The 17,316-nt window shown below is 45.8% G+C and overlaps 1 protein-coding gene across 9 annotated transcripts in view; it reads left to right on the top strand.

Moving 5' to 3' along the window:
* Positions 1-17,316, top strand: part of FRMD4B (FERM domain containing 4B) — a 229,029-nt gene that overhangs the window by 159,273 nt on the left and 52,440 nt on the right. For all 9 annotated transcript variants that reach the window (XM_035106673.3, XM_035106669.3, XM_035106671.3 and 6 more), the window contains 4 exons: positions 8,867-8,950; positions 11,380-11,445; positions 12,310-12,367; positions 15,260-15,346. In XM_035106673.3, coding sequence (XP_034962564.3) covers positions 8,867-8,950; positions 11,380-11,445; positions 12,310-12,367; positions 15,260-15,346 — 295 coding nt within the window. The remainder of the gene's footprint in view (positions 1-8,866; positions 8,951-11,379; positions 11,446-12,309; positions 12,368-15,259; positions 15,347-17,316) is intronic.

The following is a 17,316-nucleotide window of genomic DNA, read 5'->3' on the forward strand; positions in this document are numbered from 1 at the left end:
TACCTTTTTTAAGGGGGGCAGGTCAAAGTTGTTGACCTTTTTTGGGGGGGGAGAAAGTCAGTCAAAAGTCGCTCAACAGAAGATCGCTAGCGATAACTCCATCTGCCACTGTTGCGATTGTGCGCAAATGAAGGACAGGGCGAGGGGCCAGGGCCAGGTGTTCTTTTTCCACCTTGGAGGAAATAGGGCCCGTGATCAACCGCTAGCTGCAGGGAATCAACCAGTCGATCACAGTCGGCCAGTTGGACATCCCTGTTTTAAAGTATTGCACCACTTGCAGATGTTGTTAAGTGATTTATAGGTTGGATCCAGACTTACCAATCCTTCAGTTCTCAGAAGGGACTGAGAGTCTACAGAAGCTCTCGCTCGACAATGAGGGCCCATAGCTAACAAATTTTGCCAATTCGCTCCACCTCTCCCAACATCACCTCCAGTGCTGTCTTCCAATCCTCTGGAGCAACTTTTCTGTGGAAAGACGAAATAGACAAAAATCGCCTACCCCCTTCCTCTAGCAGAGCACCCTGTGTACAAAGTTCCAATATCTATCCTGATGTATTTTAGAAATACATATCACAATGTAGTCTATGTGAAAACAGTATCTGCTTGTCGTTGGTGCTTCTTTTTTGGTGGGGTGGAATGACAACTGACTATTATTGAAGTACAGTGGGACCTCGACTTATGAGCTACTCGACATCCGACGTTTTTGAGTTACGAGCGGAAAAAGTGGCCGCGCGCTTACGATTTTTTCAACATCCGAATGGAAAACCCGTTCGCGGCTAGGTGTGGTTTCCTTGACTTACAAATTTTTCCGTTTCCAATGCATTCCTATGGGAAACCGCTTTTCCTATGGGAAACTCGACTTACGAAGTTTTCGACCTACGAGTGTGCATTCGGAATGGATTAAATTTGTAAGTCGAGGTCCCACTGTACATATCAAAGGATATATGCAGTTTGAGGTTAACAGGGTTAACCTGTGGGCTGGGTTAACAGAAATAGATCTTAATTATCTGTATTAGAAGGCAATCAATGTATCCAAGCAGGTGTAAATATGCCTGTAGAACAAACAGGGAATTTCTGTGACAAAACAGTGGCCGCAATCCAGCCAAAGTTAAGCAGTATCATTGATTCGAATGGGAGAGAACTGAAGCACATGTTTAAGGCTTTAATCCTACATTATGCACTTGGTGGTATTTACTTCTGCCTGGACTTTTATAGGGTTGTCCTGTAATTCTCCTACTGAAATCAACATATATGTTGCTTTGGCTCAATTATGTCCATTATTTTGGAAAATAATTAGCTAAAGAAGTGTGATGATGTCAGCTGCTGCAATTTTGTGTTGTCAGTGGTGTCATTTTTAAAGAATTCAAGTGAATACAGTACAGAGATTAAGTGAGACAATTCATGAGGTCTGTGGGAAATACTGTATTCATTAGACTTTTTTAAAATTTTATTCCATATTACATCACACTACAATACAAATATACCAAAGCCATCACTACATCATCCCCACCCCAACATATATTCATCTTTTATATCCCCAATCAAACGTAATATTCTTTTAACCCTCGTCCCTCTTCCCTCCACCCCCACTCGATTTCCTCTACATTCTAAAAGTCATTAGACTTTTATTCATTGGACTTTTACATGCTTCCATCTGAGAAACAGATACAGTACTATACCTCTGAGCTATTGTTATTGTGCCTTGGGTAACGTCGTAACAGTGCCAGTAATTAATCTGTTTGGAATAGCGTTCCAGTCAGTCAGTTACCGTAGGTGAGATAACTAGGTACGTTTAAGCTGATGGGAAGTTGGGGAGACATCATAGCTGTCCTTCAGAGATCTGATCGGCTTCAGGGAGAAGATGAATCAGGCTTGTTTTCTGCTGCTCCAGGAGGCAGGAGTGGAACTAATGGATAGAAACATCAAGGAAGCAGATTTTAGCTGAACAACGAAATAGACTACCTATGGAGGCGGTCAGCTTTCCTTAGCTGGAAGCATTGAAGTGCAGGCTGGACTTCCGTCTGCCTGGGATGCTGTAGTTGCAAGATTCCTAAATTGAGCCAAGAGTTGACTAGGTGGTCTCTAAGGTCTCTCTGGGTCGATTCTGTGAAAACAAAAATGGGAGGTGTTGTGTTTATATGCAGCTCCACTCTGCTATTTCTGAAGCTTTCCCCTGACTTAGGTTTACTGTGTGCCCAGTAGACACAGCGCAGACAGTGCTTGTGCTTTAATGCCACTTTCCCCTTGTAGTTTTGCCAGTTCCCTGCCACTGTATGCATGCCTTTTTGTAGGCCGAGGTGCCTTTTGTTATCAAGCACATAGGACTGTGATAACAAGCTTTCAGTTTTGCTGCCGCACAAAGGAACCACGACTAATTTGGCTAATCTGACTTTTGTGCAAAGAGGAAGAACCCATGAGTGTTAGCAATAACAAGTCTGCAGCTCTTGGAAGCCTCATGGGAGACATCTTCTAGCATCATGCAGACCGTGAATAATCCCCACTCGTTCAACAATAAATCCGCAGGTAGAGAGGAACAGATCCGTTTCCTGCCTGGTGCATAGGAGAATCTGTCTGTTGTTCTGAGGTCGTTCTTGCAAGTTGTAAGTGACTGAATGAGATCATATGCCCATTGGTTATCCTCTGCCCCCCCTAAAAAGCTGTAAGCTCTTTAGTTTCAATGCTCTTTGTAAATATGTCAGCTGCAGATCTCAATCATCACACACAATTAAAAAACCTATGTGAGTGGGGACCTGGGTGCAGAAATGTATACCTTTGGAATACAGCTTCACATTTTGTATACAGTATATACAGTAAGCCTGCAGCTTATGTGTGCTCAGATTTACGTGTCTGGCAAAAATTTTTAAAAAGGGGGCAGGTGTCTGGGGAAAAGAGACTTGGCCAATCCTGCCCGCCATTGACTCTATGGATATTGACTCTAGGTGTATCCCCCAGAACGTAACCCCCATGTAAGTGACGGGCTTACTCTAAATGACTAAACAGTGGTTAGACCTTTCAAGCATAGAGGATGCATATGTTTGAACCAACAGATGGTTTCAGCCTCTAGGAGGCTCCAGCACAAATTTGCTGTATAGGAAAGTGATACTGGCTTTCCCCCTTGAATTGAGTGATCTTGTGTTACCTCCATTTCCATAGCTGGCTGTGACGCACACTACTGCAGGTAAATGAAAGGTCGCATCTGCCAATTCCGTCTGCTTATGAATTTTTGTTAACGTTAGTTTAGAAACTAGTTTAACCGAAAAGGGAGTGCTGATGTAGTCTTCAGTAATGCGTAGACGTTAACCTGCTTGTAGAATAATAATTTACAGAACTGTCCTCTCCGTGTCTCACTCAGCAATAAATCCTCTTAAATTCAGCGTGGGGTTTATTCCTGGGCAAACAGGATTCGGAATATGGCCTAGTGGCAGGGGTGTAGTCAGGATCAAAATTAGGGGGGCGAGGGCAAGGCATGGGGGGAGGGGCCACAGTGGGGTAAGGAAAGCGATGGTCGTTCAGGGGCGAGGGGGTGCCAGGATCAGCCCGAAATCGGGTTGCTCCGACCCCCTCCTCCCCCTCTGCGATCAGCAGGGGCGAGGGGGCGCCAGGATCAGCCCGAAATCGGGCTGTTCCGATCCCCTCCTCCCCCTCCGCGATCGCTGGGGCTGGTGGAGGGAAAGCCCCAGAGCCGCGCAAAGCGTTTGGCTGGCTTTCCCTCCACCCGCCCCACAGCCAGCCGGCTAGAAGGGACGTCTCCCTTCTCCCTGGCTGGCTGTGGGGCGGACGGAGGGAAAGCCAGCCAAACGCTTTGCGCGGCTCTGGGGCTTTTCCTCCACCCGCCCCACAGCCAGCCAGGGAGAAGGGAGACGGCACCGGGCAGCAGTGGGCAGCGGGGCAGGCTGGCCAGCGGCCCTGCTTCTAGGGGGGGCAATTGCCCCCTCCTGCCCCCCTGCCTACGGCCATGCCTAGTGGTGTGGCAGTGAGTTAGGCTATCGAAGTAGCACACTTAGGCCAACACTGGCCAGTGTTAGGGACTCATCTCTCTGTGACCTGATTGGCCAGTGTTGGTGTTTTGTTTATTTGATGTGCAACTCTTTTAGAATGATTGAGATACTTTAGAATGCTGTTCTCAACTGAGTGTATTCTTTATTGCAAGAGCTGATGGCACTAGCTCCCTGGCCTAGGCTTATAGAGACCAAGATAGAAAGCAAAGTGGATTTTATTTATTTATTTTCGCCCCTGAACACCTTACCGTGTTGCCAGATGGCACAGATAATGGACTATCCTTCTGGCTGCATTCTCTCTGGACTGGATTTTAAGTGGTAATCTGAATTGCAGATGATCATCTGAATCCAACCTGAGTTTGAGCAGGTGAAGCGAAGGCAACTGGGGAAAAGGGGTGAGCCGAAGCTAGCTCCCTTCAAACCCTGAAGTTCTGATACTCATGGAAATAGAAGCACAGAATACAATTTGCAGCACTGTGCCTGTGACATTACATTTATACTTATTTGCAGATGGTGGGGGGGGGAGCTTTTCCTCAGGTCACATTGACATTGTGAGTTTTTGTTTTTTTTACTTTCATCTGTTAACGTGTCACTCTGCTCAATTAATGAATCCATTCAGTTTATTTTCTTAGGAAAGTGTGCCATGCTACTCCTTGTTCAGTGGTGCGCTTTGTATTGCACACATTGTCATCTGGGTAGTGTTGGGTTAGTGAAAGTTGATCCTGTGTTGTGAACAAGGGTTTGAGGTTTAGTTGATCTTCAGTTCTCCTGCAGCCTAAGGAGTCTATAATGTTTCAGTGTATCTGACGAAGTGTGCATGCACACGAAAGCTCATACCAAAATAAAAGCTTAGTTGGTCTTTAAGGTGCTACTGAATGAGTTTTTTATTTTGCTCGACTCAGACCAACACGGCTACCTACCTGTAACTTGATTCACTGTATAGGAGGCGGCTTGCCTTTGCGACTTTTTTTTTTTTTTGGCCTATGGTTCTGAAATAGCAAAATAGAGCCACAGTAGTTTGTCATGGGTGTGTTGTGAACGTATATTAGCCTCTTAGTGGTGAGCCACTACAGAGAAGCTTTGAAGGAGGTGAAGAAGCTGTCATTTATACGTATACCACAGGGAGCTAATGAACAGATTGCTTCAAAGTCGAGATGAGAGCAGAGATGTTTTATTTATTTAGAAGTTTTTTTTACCCACCCTTCACCTAAGGTCCCAGAGCTGATTTCAACAATAGAATATGCAATGTATAAAAACAGATAAAACAGCTAACAATTGTAAGAGCAAGGAGAACCGTTTCAGCCAGAACAGAGCAGTATACATTCAGCGAAAGAGGAGGGTCCTACACAACAAAATACCTTAAATGTCTAAGGCTATGGTATAGAACAGGCGTGTCCAACAAGTAGATCGTGATCTACCGGTAGATCACTGGATGTCTGCAGTAGATCACTGGTAGATCATTGGCTCCCCCCAAAGAAGCTGAACAACTGTGGCTCCCCTAAGAAAAGCTCAACATTTTACCTCCTCCCTGAAAATACTCAACAACTTTGACCTGAACCCCACCCCTCAAATCGGTCTTGCTCCTTCCTAAAAAAAGTTCACCAACTTTGCCCTGAACCCCAAAAAGGGGGGCAGATCACTGCCAGTTTTTAACTCTGTGAGTAGATCACAGTCTCTTGGAAGTTGGCCACCCCTGGTATAGAAGAAGCGTGTCTTCAGCTTATGTCGAAAGCTGTACAAGGAAGACTCTAGATATACCCCTCCATGGGGTGGGAGTTCTAGCCTTGATTCAGGAACCTTTACACACAGGTGCACACATTCACACCCGCAAGATATTGCCCCCCATTTCTTGGGAGTCAGAGAAAACCTTGGAATATTGGAATACTTGACTTCGTCATTCATATACAATCGTACCTCTGTTTTACAACAGCTTGGTTCTCAAACGTTTTAGCTCCCGGATGCCGCAAATTCAGAAGTGACTGTTCCGGTTTGTGAACTATTTTTGGAAGTTGAACATCCAGCGGGGCTTCTGCAGCTTCCAATTGGCTGCGGGAGCTTCCTGCAGCCAATTAGAAGCCGGCCCTTCGGTTTCTAAACGTTTTGGAAGTCGAACGGACTTCTGGAATGGATTCTGTTCGACTTCCAAGGTACGATTGTACAGGTAACTCGCATCGTAGCCATTGCTTACAGATGCAAAATCATGTAAAGCCAGGAACCTCCAGAACTGTCCTCACTACAAGGTGGAGGATTGCTTGCCCAGCTTTGTGGAGCAGGGGGTCTAGGACCCTACCAGAGCGCTCACATCTCCTTCCCAAAGCCCGGCTTCTGGCTCTGGGAAGGCCAAGGGCTCTGGGATACTGCCACCTTCCCAAAGCTGGGCAAGCCCAGGATTGCAGCTTTGCCCAGGTGGTGGTGGGAGAATATATAAATGGGGAGTGGGTTTCCTCTGCTCTCCATTTGCTTATTTATTCACACACACACACACACACACACACACACACACTGTGCAAAGCTGCGAATGCATAAGTAAAATAAGTGTAAGATGCGAGTTACCTACTCAGTTATTGTACACTGGAATACTACTAGCTGACAGTGTTGGCACAATTCATCGAAACACTATGTTTTTGTGAGATGGTCCAAGGAAATGTGAAAGTTATGCCCATGTTACATAACAAATGCCATTAACAAATGCAAAAGGTGTTGCAGTCTTCATGCAATGAGCACGTGCATGTGAACAGCTTATAAGAATTGTGCCCGATTTTGTTTTCTTTTGGGAGTAATTCTCTGAAAGAGGTTTGCTCAAATAACACTCAAGCGTTTGACATATAATGATATTTGAGGTCAGGAAGAAACTTTCCCACCACCTCAGTTTGGCTGCAGCCCTTAGGAGAATCTCCTTGCAGATCGACTTTCTTGTCATCAATAGCTATTTGCCCTGCAGGCGCTGGACTACAATGGGCCTGCTCTGTGCTTGTGGCGCGTGGAGACCTAGATTCTGGTGAGAACTGGCAGCTGAAATAGAATCCTTTTTATTTCCTATAGGAACACTTGTGTTAAAGGACCACAGTTGAATTGGAGTGTTTGTGTTATCCACACATGCATACATATTCACACTCCGTGTGTAGTTTTTCAGTTAACTGAAAATGTTAAAATGATGGTTTGGATCCTGTGAACAGAACTCAGTTCAATGAGGGCAGTTTTTGCTTATTCCTTATTCCCTTTGTTCCCTGAAAATGTGCTCCAGAGGGATCAGGGAACAGCATGGGGTGGTGGTGTGGGGAGTTGCAGGACAAAGGCGGAGGCCTCCTCCCTCCTTCTGCCAGCAAGAGCCTTTCCTGAACTGCAGAAGGGCAACTGACAATTTATCCCGTGTGTGTGTGTGTGTGTGTGTGTGTGTGTGTGTGTGTGTATACGCAGATAGAGCTTAGATCTGATTTTTGTTTGAAAAAAAATCCAGTTCTGGAAGAGATGATTCTTGCTGCCAGAAAGGAGATATTTCTCTTGACAGGAGGCTCTTTCCAGAAATATTTGGGTGCCAATGCTGCGATAAATACTATCACTGGGCTGGGGTACCATTTTCAGCCTGCATTCCCATGGGCAGCTTCCCTGTGTGTTTGTGTTTGTTTGTGTAAGTGGTGGATGGGGCCAGAGCCAACATTGGGTGGAGCAGCAGGTGTGAGGCTTACCTTTGTACAGTAGACTACACGCTAGCCAGACAGAAACCAGAGGTCTTTATGCAACATGCACACACACGCCCCTCCAAAATGTCTTCTTGCAGTTCAGGGAGGCATTCAATGCAGACAGAAGCTCACAGCAGGGCAGTTGAGGGGTATGTCCTGGGGTATGTCCTGGGGACAGTCAGTCCCGAGGAGCAGGTAGAGAGGATTGGAGGGGTGCATTTGACCCTTAGGCCTGGGGTTCCCCACTTCTGGGCTACCACACTGTTAGGAAATCCTTCCCTGTTTTGTGGACAGGTGCACATCCAGAGAGATTCTGCAACAGAGGGTTGGGAGGGAGTCACACTTTTCCCCTGTGCTGAATTATTTAAAGATGCTGCGAGTTCAGTTTAGAACAAGGCACCTTGTATAAGAAGTCGTGCGTCAGCTTATTCCATTGGGAAAAACGAGGCACGTGTTAATGACTCAGGAGGCCCAATGAATTACTGGTACAGGAAAGTCATGTTGGTGCTTGCTGATCTCTGCTAAAAGCATGTAGAAATCCTGCAGAAACTCGTTGGCCTAATTAAGCAGATAAACAGAAAGTATTGCCCACTTTTCTTTCCTGCCAGCAACCACACATGCCTTTTTGTCGTCTTAAAATAATTAAATGGATATCTGCCCAATCCCTACATCTTGGGGCCAAGTTACAATTTCCTTTTAACTTTCTCTCTCCTCCTATTTCTCCCCCCTCTCTAAGAACTAGAATAGTGAGAATGCCTTAGCTGATTATTATTATTTTAATCGAAAAGTGGAATCAGATTTGCTTTAGGAATCTTAAGAGATGTGTCCATGTTAGAGAACGTGGGGGTTTGTTTTATCGACTGGATGACCCAGAAGGTATCATTTCAGCAAAGAATATTCAGTGGCTGATGAGTATCACCGCTTCTTTTTCTTCGGCAGCCAAATTTCCTCAGTTGCACTGTGTCCCTAATCAGAAAAGTAATGCAAGTCCACTTCTTTTGTTCAGAGTTGTCATGCAAGAAGGCCTATAGGGTTACATTGCTATGACAGCTGGACTACACTATGAATGAACCCGCTTCTGAGTGGCTAAAGCTCGGCCCCCTTTTCCTAGAACCAACTAGGCAAGTCTTTTCGATTCCAAAATAGTTAACACTCTTCCATTCTTTTGTTTTCGCCTGCCCTTCCAAGCGATGAGAATGCAAGGAAAGATCTAAAGAACTTGCCTGCCTTTCCTACCAAGACACTACAAGAACACCCATCGCTCGCCTTTTGGTAAGACACATTTATTTTTTGTTTCACTTGCCTTTCACGCTTTTATCCTGCCCTTCCTCTCTAAGCAGCATTGGAAGGGTTGGAGAGCCACACTGTCTCTTCCATGAATAGGGAGGGCTCTTTCCATACTTGTGGTCCATGAAGTGAGGAGGAGGAGATTTTTGACAAGTTTCACTTCCCATGCTTCCCAGCACCACCTTGTTTTGGAGGGTTCTCCATCCCTCCTAAACAGCTTTTCAATGGACAAAGGAGGCTGCAGGGAGGAGGGGAGGAGGAGGAACTGGGCAGAAATCACCTCCCCTGTTTCACTCACAGGGACTCTAGATCCAAGCCATAGTTTCTCTTCTCCCCCTGCCTCAAACTCCCCATATTATCCTCACAACAAGCCAGCAAAGTAAATTAGGCCTGGCTGTGCCCTGCCCAAGGCCATCTAAGGACTTCCACTTCTGAGCAGTGGTTTAATCCAAGGTCCTCCTGGCCCATCAAACACTTTATCTGGCGCCCTAAATAACACGCATGCAAATATTTTCATGAGGCTGTCAAAATTTCCTCACACCTACTATTTGTTTGAAAAGCTGTTGAACAAATAGTATAGATGTCTTTAATACAGACGCTGCCCAAGTTCTGTAGGTCAATAAGTGTATCTGAATCCAGGGCCAGGATTTAAAGATTAGTTCAAATGTTTAAGGAAAAACATAGGAATGTTTTAAAGGAGCTGACTTTCATAAGATGATCTCTCTCCAAAGTAAACTCGGGGCTGTAATCCTGGAACTAAAAAAATGCTATTATGTCCCCTGCTCAGTCTTCTCTAGGCTAAACATACCCAATTCCTTCAACCTTTCCTCATAGGACTTGGTTTTCCATACTCTGACCATCTTCGTTGCCCTCCTCTGAACCTGTTCCAGTTTCTCTTCATCCTTCTTAAAGTGTGGCACCCAGAACTGGGCCCAGTATTCCAGATGAGGTCTACCTAGTGCAGACTACAGTGTAACTATTACTTCCCATGAGAGTCACGTGGCCATCTTTGTTGTTGCTGCTTCATAGTCCATTGCTGTCATGCTGATAACTCACCTTCATAAACTCAAGCCTCACTATGAAATCTGTAGTTATAAGAGAGGGCAAGTCATTGATCGTTTTACAACAGCTTATTCCTTTTGGGCTGCAGTGATGCACTCAGGTAGGTGTTGCAAGTTCAGTAAGATTTAAGCAGTGTATGTAGGGTAGCAGCCTTTGTGGGCCCCACGGTGCTGCTATCTTTTTCTCTAGCAGCACACAGGTCTTAACAATATCAGTGTCCTGTAGAAATTCAGCAGATCTAGCTATTCCAGTCATTGCTGGCCCATGTAAGCCAGGATTATCCCTATTAAAATACCTGCATTTTATGGAACTATGAAAGGTCCTGGTAAAAAAATTAGAGGCCTGCAGCAGACTGTAAGACATTTTAGCTTGAATCCAGAGTTCCTGTGAGCTGAGCTCTGCTCACAGGATGCTCCTGCTAGAGGAAGAGGTGAGAAGGTGATTTTCACCCAGTCCTTCCTGCTGCAGCTTTGCAGGCCACTTCCCACACTATTTCCAGAGGGTCTCTCAACCCTTTAGAGTAGCTTTTCAATGGATTATGGGGGCAGGCAGGGGTGGAGGGGGAATTGCCTCTTCCTCTAGCAGGAGCATCCTGTGATCAGAGTTCGTCTCACAGGAACTCTGGATCCAAGCCCAAATGTCTTAAAAGCTGCTACTAGACTCCTTCCTCCGCTCAGTAAGAGTCTTCTGCCTTTAACAACAGTCAAAATCATTGAGCAGCTACATTATGAATGGCTGCACAATGATTATATTACCTTCATTATCAGAGGTGATATGCTTCTGAATACCAGTTGCTGGGGAGTGCTATTACACTCATCTCTTGCTTATGGGCTTCGCAGAGGCCTCTAATTGTGAGAACAGGATCCTGGGCTAGATGGGTCTTTGGTTTGATCTGGCAGGGAACCACTTAACTTCTTCTGTAATTCCCCCCAAAGATAATGTATTGGTATAGGCAATTTTCTGACATATGCACACTTTTGTCTGCAAGTTCTCATCAGGGTGATAAGTGATGCAGTAGGGAACCTAACATAACTCCACCTGCTTTTTGCTAAATTTCAGCTTTGCTGTGCTTGCAACTCGTTCAATGCTTCTGTCTTAGTAATGGGACATTCTACAGTGGTGTGCATGATATATCAGGGTTAATTACAAATCTAGAGCCCGTCCTGCTATATCAAGGAACAGACACATCGTTCTATTCTGTGTAGCTCAGTTCTTGAATGAGCCAAGAGTGCACACCTCACCGGAGACTGTTGTGTGTTTGTGTGTGGAATGGTTTTCTGAGTGCCATCAAACATTATTACTTAGTATAAAATACTTCTGCCGCCTCCTTAACCATTGTGCTTGTTCCACAGTGAGGACAGAGTCATTGAACATTATGTAAAAAGCAAGGGGCTGACCAGAGGACAAGCGATTGTTCAGTAAGTGTTTCACTTGGACATTTGTGGGGAGAGGTGGAGTGCAGAAGGGGCTTCACCAGTGGTCTGATAGGTTGACATGGTTCTTGGTTAGTCACTGGTGGACACTGATGGTCAGTGATTACATACTAGAAAGTGACATGCCCACCTGTAGGTTGCGAAGGCATGGGCAGCAGATCTTTGGACCAATTCCCCTTCTGCGCTGTCTTTTCTCCTGAAGACTCCACAGTGCCTTTCATAGCCAGGAGCCTACTCAAGAATTGACCCAACAGCTGAAGCTGTGCAAACAACTGACAATTCCATGAATGGGCGCTTGCTTGGTCAGATCTCATTTCCTGGTCATACCTCCCTGACGTTATGTGTACTTGACTATTCAAATATCTATCATATAGCCTGGTCAGCTACATTTACCATGGAAGTGTGCTCAGAAGAACGTAAAACATGCCTTAGAACTAAACTTGGAAAATAGTGCAGACCTGTATTGTTAGCCACAATAATTGGAGCCAAGTTTTTTAATGGAGTTCAGCTGTTAAGCTGGCAAGTAGAACAGGGTTGAGCACCTCTGCCAAATTGCACTGCACAACTTGAGGTTTTGGTGGTGTTTTTACGGGAGACCACACTTAATTCTATTCTGCTGAGCTCTTTTGACATTTTTTTTGATCATGCAGTTTGCTGCTGTGCTCGAACACATTTGTAAACACATTTCAAACATAGCTGTTGACTGATCCGTTCAAAAAAAAATATTAAGGGGCAGCGGGGAGAACTCTCTGTTGCAGCTTGAAGAGGAATAAAAAAATCAGAGAATATGTGCTTAGAGAGAACTTCACAGAAGAGCCAACCCATTTACTTATGAATCTGTCTGCACAGGTACATGAAAGTGGTTGAAGCTTTGCCTACATATGGAGTCCATTACTACGGAGTAAAGGTTAGTGACCGCTGCAAGAGAACCTGAGTGCCTTGTCTATTGTATGGGGGCGGAATTCAGCATTGTGCTAAGTGTGGTACAAAGTCTTGGAACAAAGTCTGCTAGTGCAATGGGACTCCCCCCCCTCTCTTCTCCCCCTACTTGTCCCCTAAACCTGTTCAACCCTACAGAGCATATTTAGGGGGTGCTGGGGGGGGAGAAGGGGGAAGCCCTGTTGCATGAGTGGACTTTGTTGCATGCACACAGTAATTTAGTTGAATCCCACCATAGAATTGGAGTTTTGAAAGAGCACCCCCCCAGGGGGGGGGAAGCAGGAGGGAACACATACTTGGCATGCAGAAGGTCCCAGGTTCAATCCCTGGTGGTGGGAAAGATTTCAGTTTGAGGGACTGGAAAACCACTGCCAGTGAGAGTAGACCAGGCACCCCCAAACTTCGGCCCTCCAGATGTTTTGGACTACAGTTCCCATCATCCCTGACCACTGGTCCTGTTAGCTAGGGATCATGGAAGTTGTAGGCCAAAACATCTGGAGGGCCGCAGTTTGGGGATGCCTGGAGTAGACCAGCCTTTCTTGACATGCTGCTCTCCATATATTGGACTGAAGCCCCCTATCATGCCTGGCCATGGCAGGGGCTGATGGGAGTCAGAATTAACATCTGGAGCAACACTCTTGTTTTTAATATAACAACATACATGTGGTTCCCAGGTGTTTGGTCCCCTTGGCAGTGATTAGACCCAGCCCTGGTTAAACTTCAGCAAGATGGTGGCCTCGTGTGCTTTCAGACCATACTGTGAGGCCATATGCTAGGAACCTTGTGTCATCTTCCACACACAAAAACACAAGATGTGACTTTTTTTTTATGTGTGCAATTTAAGCAATTTATGGTAAGCAATTTTAGGTCAGGGTCACATTAAAAACACACACAAATACAACACTATTTGGTAATACACACACCTAATGTATACATTTTATAATCCCATACTTTCCTGATTAAACTCTGCAAGTTTGCCAATATATGTTCATAATGCAGCTGCTGAAAAATGCAAACTTCACACCAGCAAGATAGTGGCTGAGAGATTGAGCTGTGAACCAGAAAGCCCTAGTTTACCTCGGCCGTGAATTCATTTGGTTGCCTTAGGCTACCTGCTGTTTCCTAGCCTCTGAGCCCCGTCTGCAAAGCCTCTTCCCGGCTCGACGGGAGGAGGTGTTGTGGGCACACGCGGCCTTCACGTGGGGGAGGAATGGCTAGCATTCCTCCCCAGCCCATTGGCCGTTTTCCTGCCGCGGCACGCCTGCGGCGCGCCCAATCAGGGCGCACCGCGAGGGCGTGGCTCACCTATATAGGTGAGTCCGCGGCAGGAGCTCATCCTCTTGCCCTCGGAAGCGACTCACCTTCTTTTCCCACCCACCTCCCACTTTCAGGCAGGGTTTCCTTCTGACGTTGCCTACGGACTTTGGTTGGTCGCCGTATTCGGGGCCTGGTAGGAATTTTCCCACCTGGCAAATTGGCTCCGACCAGGTGGTTTTCGCCTACCTCGTGGTAATCGTCACAACTCGGGTTTTGGCGGTAGGCATTGGATTATCCCTTGTAGGTACAGGTGTGGTGGGGAGGTTGCTGCCATCACCTCCCCAAAATGCGGAGGGGTACTCCCTTAAGGAGTCCAAGGGGCGTTGCCAAGTCCGAAACCGTGGAAGGTGAGGGCCTGAGGGCACGACCCCGAATGGTGGCCCCAGGATGGGTACCTAGTTGATGTGCATCGCAGGTCCCATCCAATGGTGGTTAACCCTTCACAGACTGCCAGCAGAGCGGGCTGGAGTCAGATATAGTCTGTTAGATCCAATGCCTATGCCAATACCTCTCTTCCTCCGTAATCAATAAAGTTGTGGCCTATTCGACCCATTAACCTTAAGCTATGTGTCCAGTGTCTTTATTTCATTCCGGGAGGCCACGGGAATTGCCACACAATAGGTGGATGATACTAATAACCTATATTAAAGGCTTGTGGTCAGGTTTACTGAAACAGTGTAACGTCTGCATAATGCTTCATATTATTATCTCCTTAGCTGAGAAAAAGAGACCTATGAATTGGGGTGCCAGACTCAATAGAGGGAAGGACTTCTGTGCCTTTAATTGCCCTGCTCTCTTTTGAGTCTGGAAACCTTAAAGAGAAACCAGCAGACCCTTTGTTTAATTTCCAAGCAAAGGGTCTGCTGGTTTCTCTTTAAGGTTTCCAGACTCAAAAGAGAGCAGGGCAATTAAAGGCACAGAAGTCCTGTCCTCTATTGAGTCTGGCAACCCTACCTATGAAACATGAAATCTTGCACAGGTCCCTCCGAGAGGAGGCAGTCAAACAGTAACAAGATAAGCTTCGGTCTACTTCCTTACTCTGTATCATATGCTCGTGCAAAGTAATAAATGCAGGATGATCTGCTAAAGGCAGCAAGATGTACTTTGGAGTTAAGTGCCTGGGGTTGTGCTGCATGTGTGCATAGCCCATTCTTTCCACTCAGCAGTGTCCCAGGGCAGCCGTACTTTGGACATACCCCTCATCAACCCCCTTCCATTGTTGTTGTTTTACCGCCCACAGATTTTCCTCAGCTTGCGCCCCGCCTGTAAGCCACTGTTTCAAGGAATGCCGCTCCTCGCTTCCTTATTTCTTTCTGCCTGTTTGCACAGCATCTATCTTCCAGCTGGGAAAGGAATGGCAGACCACTTTAAACAATAATCCCCGCTCAGTTGGCTGCAGGTGTGCTAACAAAGAGCTGCTTTTCGTTTCCCTAACCTGCAGATACATGTTGCAGAACAAAATAGTTTAAAATGCTACTGCATCAACTCTGCAGCTCTTGACTCCTACTTAGGTCTCGCCACTTGTGTCCTTTCTGTTCTTCAGGATAAACAAGGGATCCCATGGTGGCTCGGGATCAGTTATAAAGGAATCGGCCAGTACGATTTACAAGATAAAGTCAAGCCTAGGAAGGTAAGTCTCTGTGTGTGTGCGTGTTTTGTAATACATAGGTGTGGGGTGCAACTTAAAAAAACCCAGATGATTAGCAAAGTGTTCCTCTGTTCACTGAAAGAACTGAGCCCAGTGTAATCTAGCCTTTATTAGGGACTGAACAGCAAGTGCTGCCCAGTGGAACTCCCTGCAAGCAGAAGCTTGGCAGGCATCACCCTGATAACTCTTGTTATTGAAACAGGCCTTTGTGAATTTCTTTTCATCTACCATTTTGTATTGATTTTATTGCCGTGTCGGGTTTCCCCCCTGTTATATACCAACTTGCTGTATTTTTAGGAAAATGGGGCCTTTAAATATTTAAATAAACACTGCGTTGAGAGGCAGACGTTCAACCAATACAGCCTCTCTTTTTTTGCAGTGGTGGGGAAAATGTGTGCCTGTTCTGTTTCTCCCACAGCTGTTAAATAAGCTATCCTGGGCGAATAGAGAAGGGGGGAATGGACTTGCCACCTTTGTGGGAACTATATTATACAAACTTAACAGAAATATATGGGCTAGTTTGTTCATCCACTCACTTAGGGTTGCCCTTCCTTCCTTCCTTCCTTCCTTCCTTCCTTCCTTCCTTCCTTCCTTCCTTCCTTCCTTCCTTCCTTCCTTCCTTCCTTCCTTCCCCTTGCCTCCATATTTTTAACCCTTCCCTGGCATGTAGTGGTATAACACATGGCACTTCTTCTTGCCAGGAAGAGAACCAATGGGAAAAGCTTTGCCCACTGACTATCTGTGTGTCTGTCTGTCTGTCATCCAAAAGTAGGGGAGCAGGCCCTTTGGAAAGGACATGTCCATTTGCCATGATTAAGTCTGTACTAAAACGTGATTAGAATACATTTTTCGTCCATCTCACTGAGGTGCCGGTGGCATCTCAGGTGAACCTGTGGCGTGGCATGAGGATAGGTGGGTAGGCTGAAACCTTTTGCCAGCAGCATGTCAGAACAAAATAAGCCTAACCATCTTACCCTACCAAAATAGAGGGCATGGTGCTGCCCCACTGCTTTCTCTTGCCACCCCTAATAGGCCCCTTTCCTCCTCCCTGGGCATATGATGTGTATAGGAACTGTCCCAACTCATAAATCATAAACACGTGCAAATCATAAACATCTGGAAGAGCTAATTTCCCTTGCTGTATGTAGCAGGGACACTTTAATGCATGTGACTATCCCGCAGGGAAAATGCACCCTGCTTCTTTGCAGCCACGCCTCCCTGTTTTATCTGCATATCGATGCCAAGAGATAGTTATTCTGCTCTTCTTCCTGCTCCCTAGATCATTTGGGGGTCAACACCTCAAATGCATTTTCTGCCAGCTGCACATTTTGCTGCTGTCTCAGAATACAAGTCAAGTATGTGTAGGAGTGGTACATCTGGCCAGATTTTTTAGCAGACGTCTATATCTGAAACAGTATCTCAATGTGAAATTCATTTAACACCACAAAAGAGGCAGATCTTACTGGACAAGAGGTCTGCCACAGAAAATGCTCTTTCCCATGTCCTCAACTGTTCTGCAACAATGCAAGTAAATAATCCAGAAACAATTAGTCAACATGCCTCAGTTTTGTTTTGTTTATCCAACCATCAGTTATTCATCTGGTACAAGAGTAGCTGACCCTATGGCTCTCCAGGTGTCATTGAACTCTTAATTCCCAACATTCCTGACCACTGGCCATGTTGGCTAGGGATGATGGGAATTGTAATTCAGTGACTCCTGGAAGACCACAGGTTAGCCATACCTGATCTAGAACAAACAAGCAATGGCTTGACTGTGCAGTGATCAAATTATTCAGTGAATTTTTCATTTTTTAAAAATGTATATCTTGCTTTTGTGTCCAAAAGAGTTGTTGTTGTTGTTGTTGTTGCTGCTGCTGCTCTGCTGTTGTTGTTTGGTGGTTGTTGTTCCTGAACAATTGCCTGTAATTGCCTGCTCTTTGGTAAAACACTGG

The sequence above is a fragment of the Zootoca vivipara genome, chromosome 2 (genome assembly GCF_965207765.1).
Source record: "Zootoca vivipara chromosome 2, rZooViv2.hap1.1, whole genome shotgun sequence".
In the NCBI taxonomy this organism is placed as follows: Eukaryota; Metazoa; Chordata; class Lepidosauria; order Squamata; family Lacertidae; genus Zootoca; species Zootoca vivipara.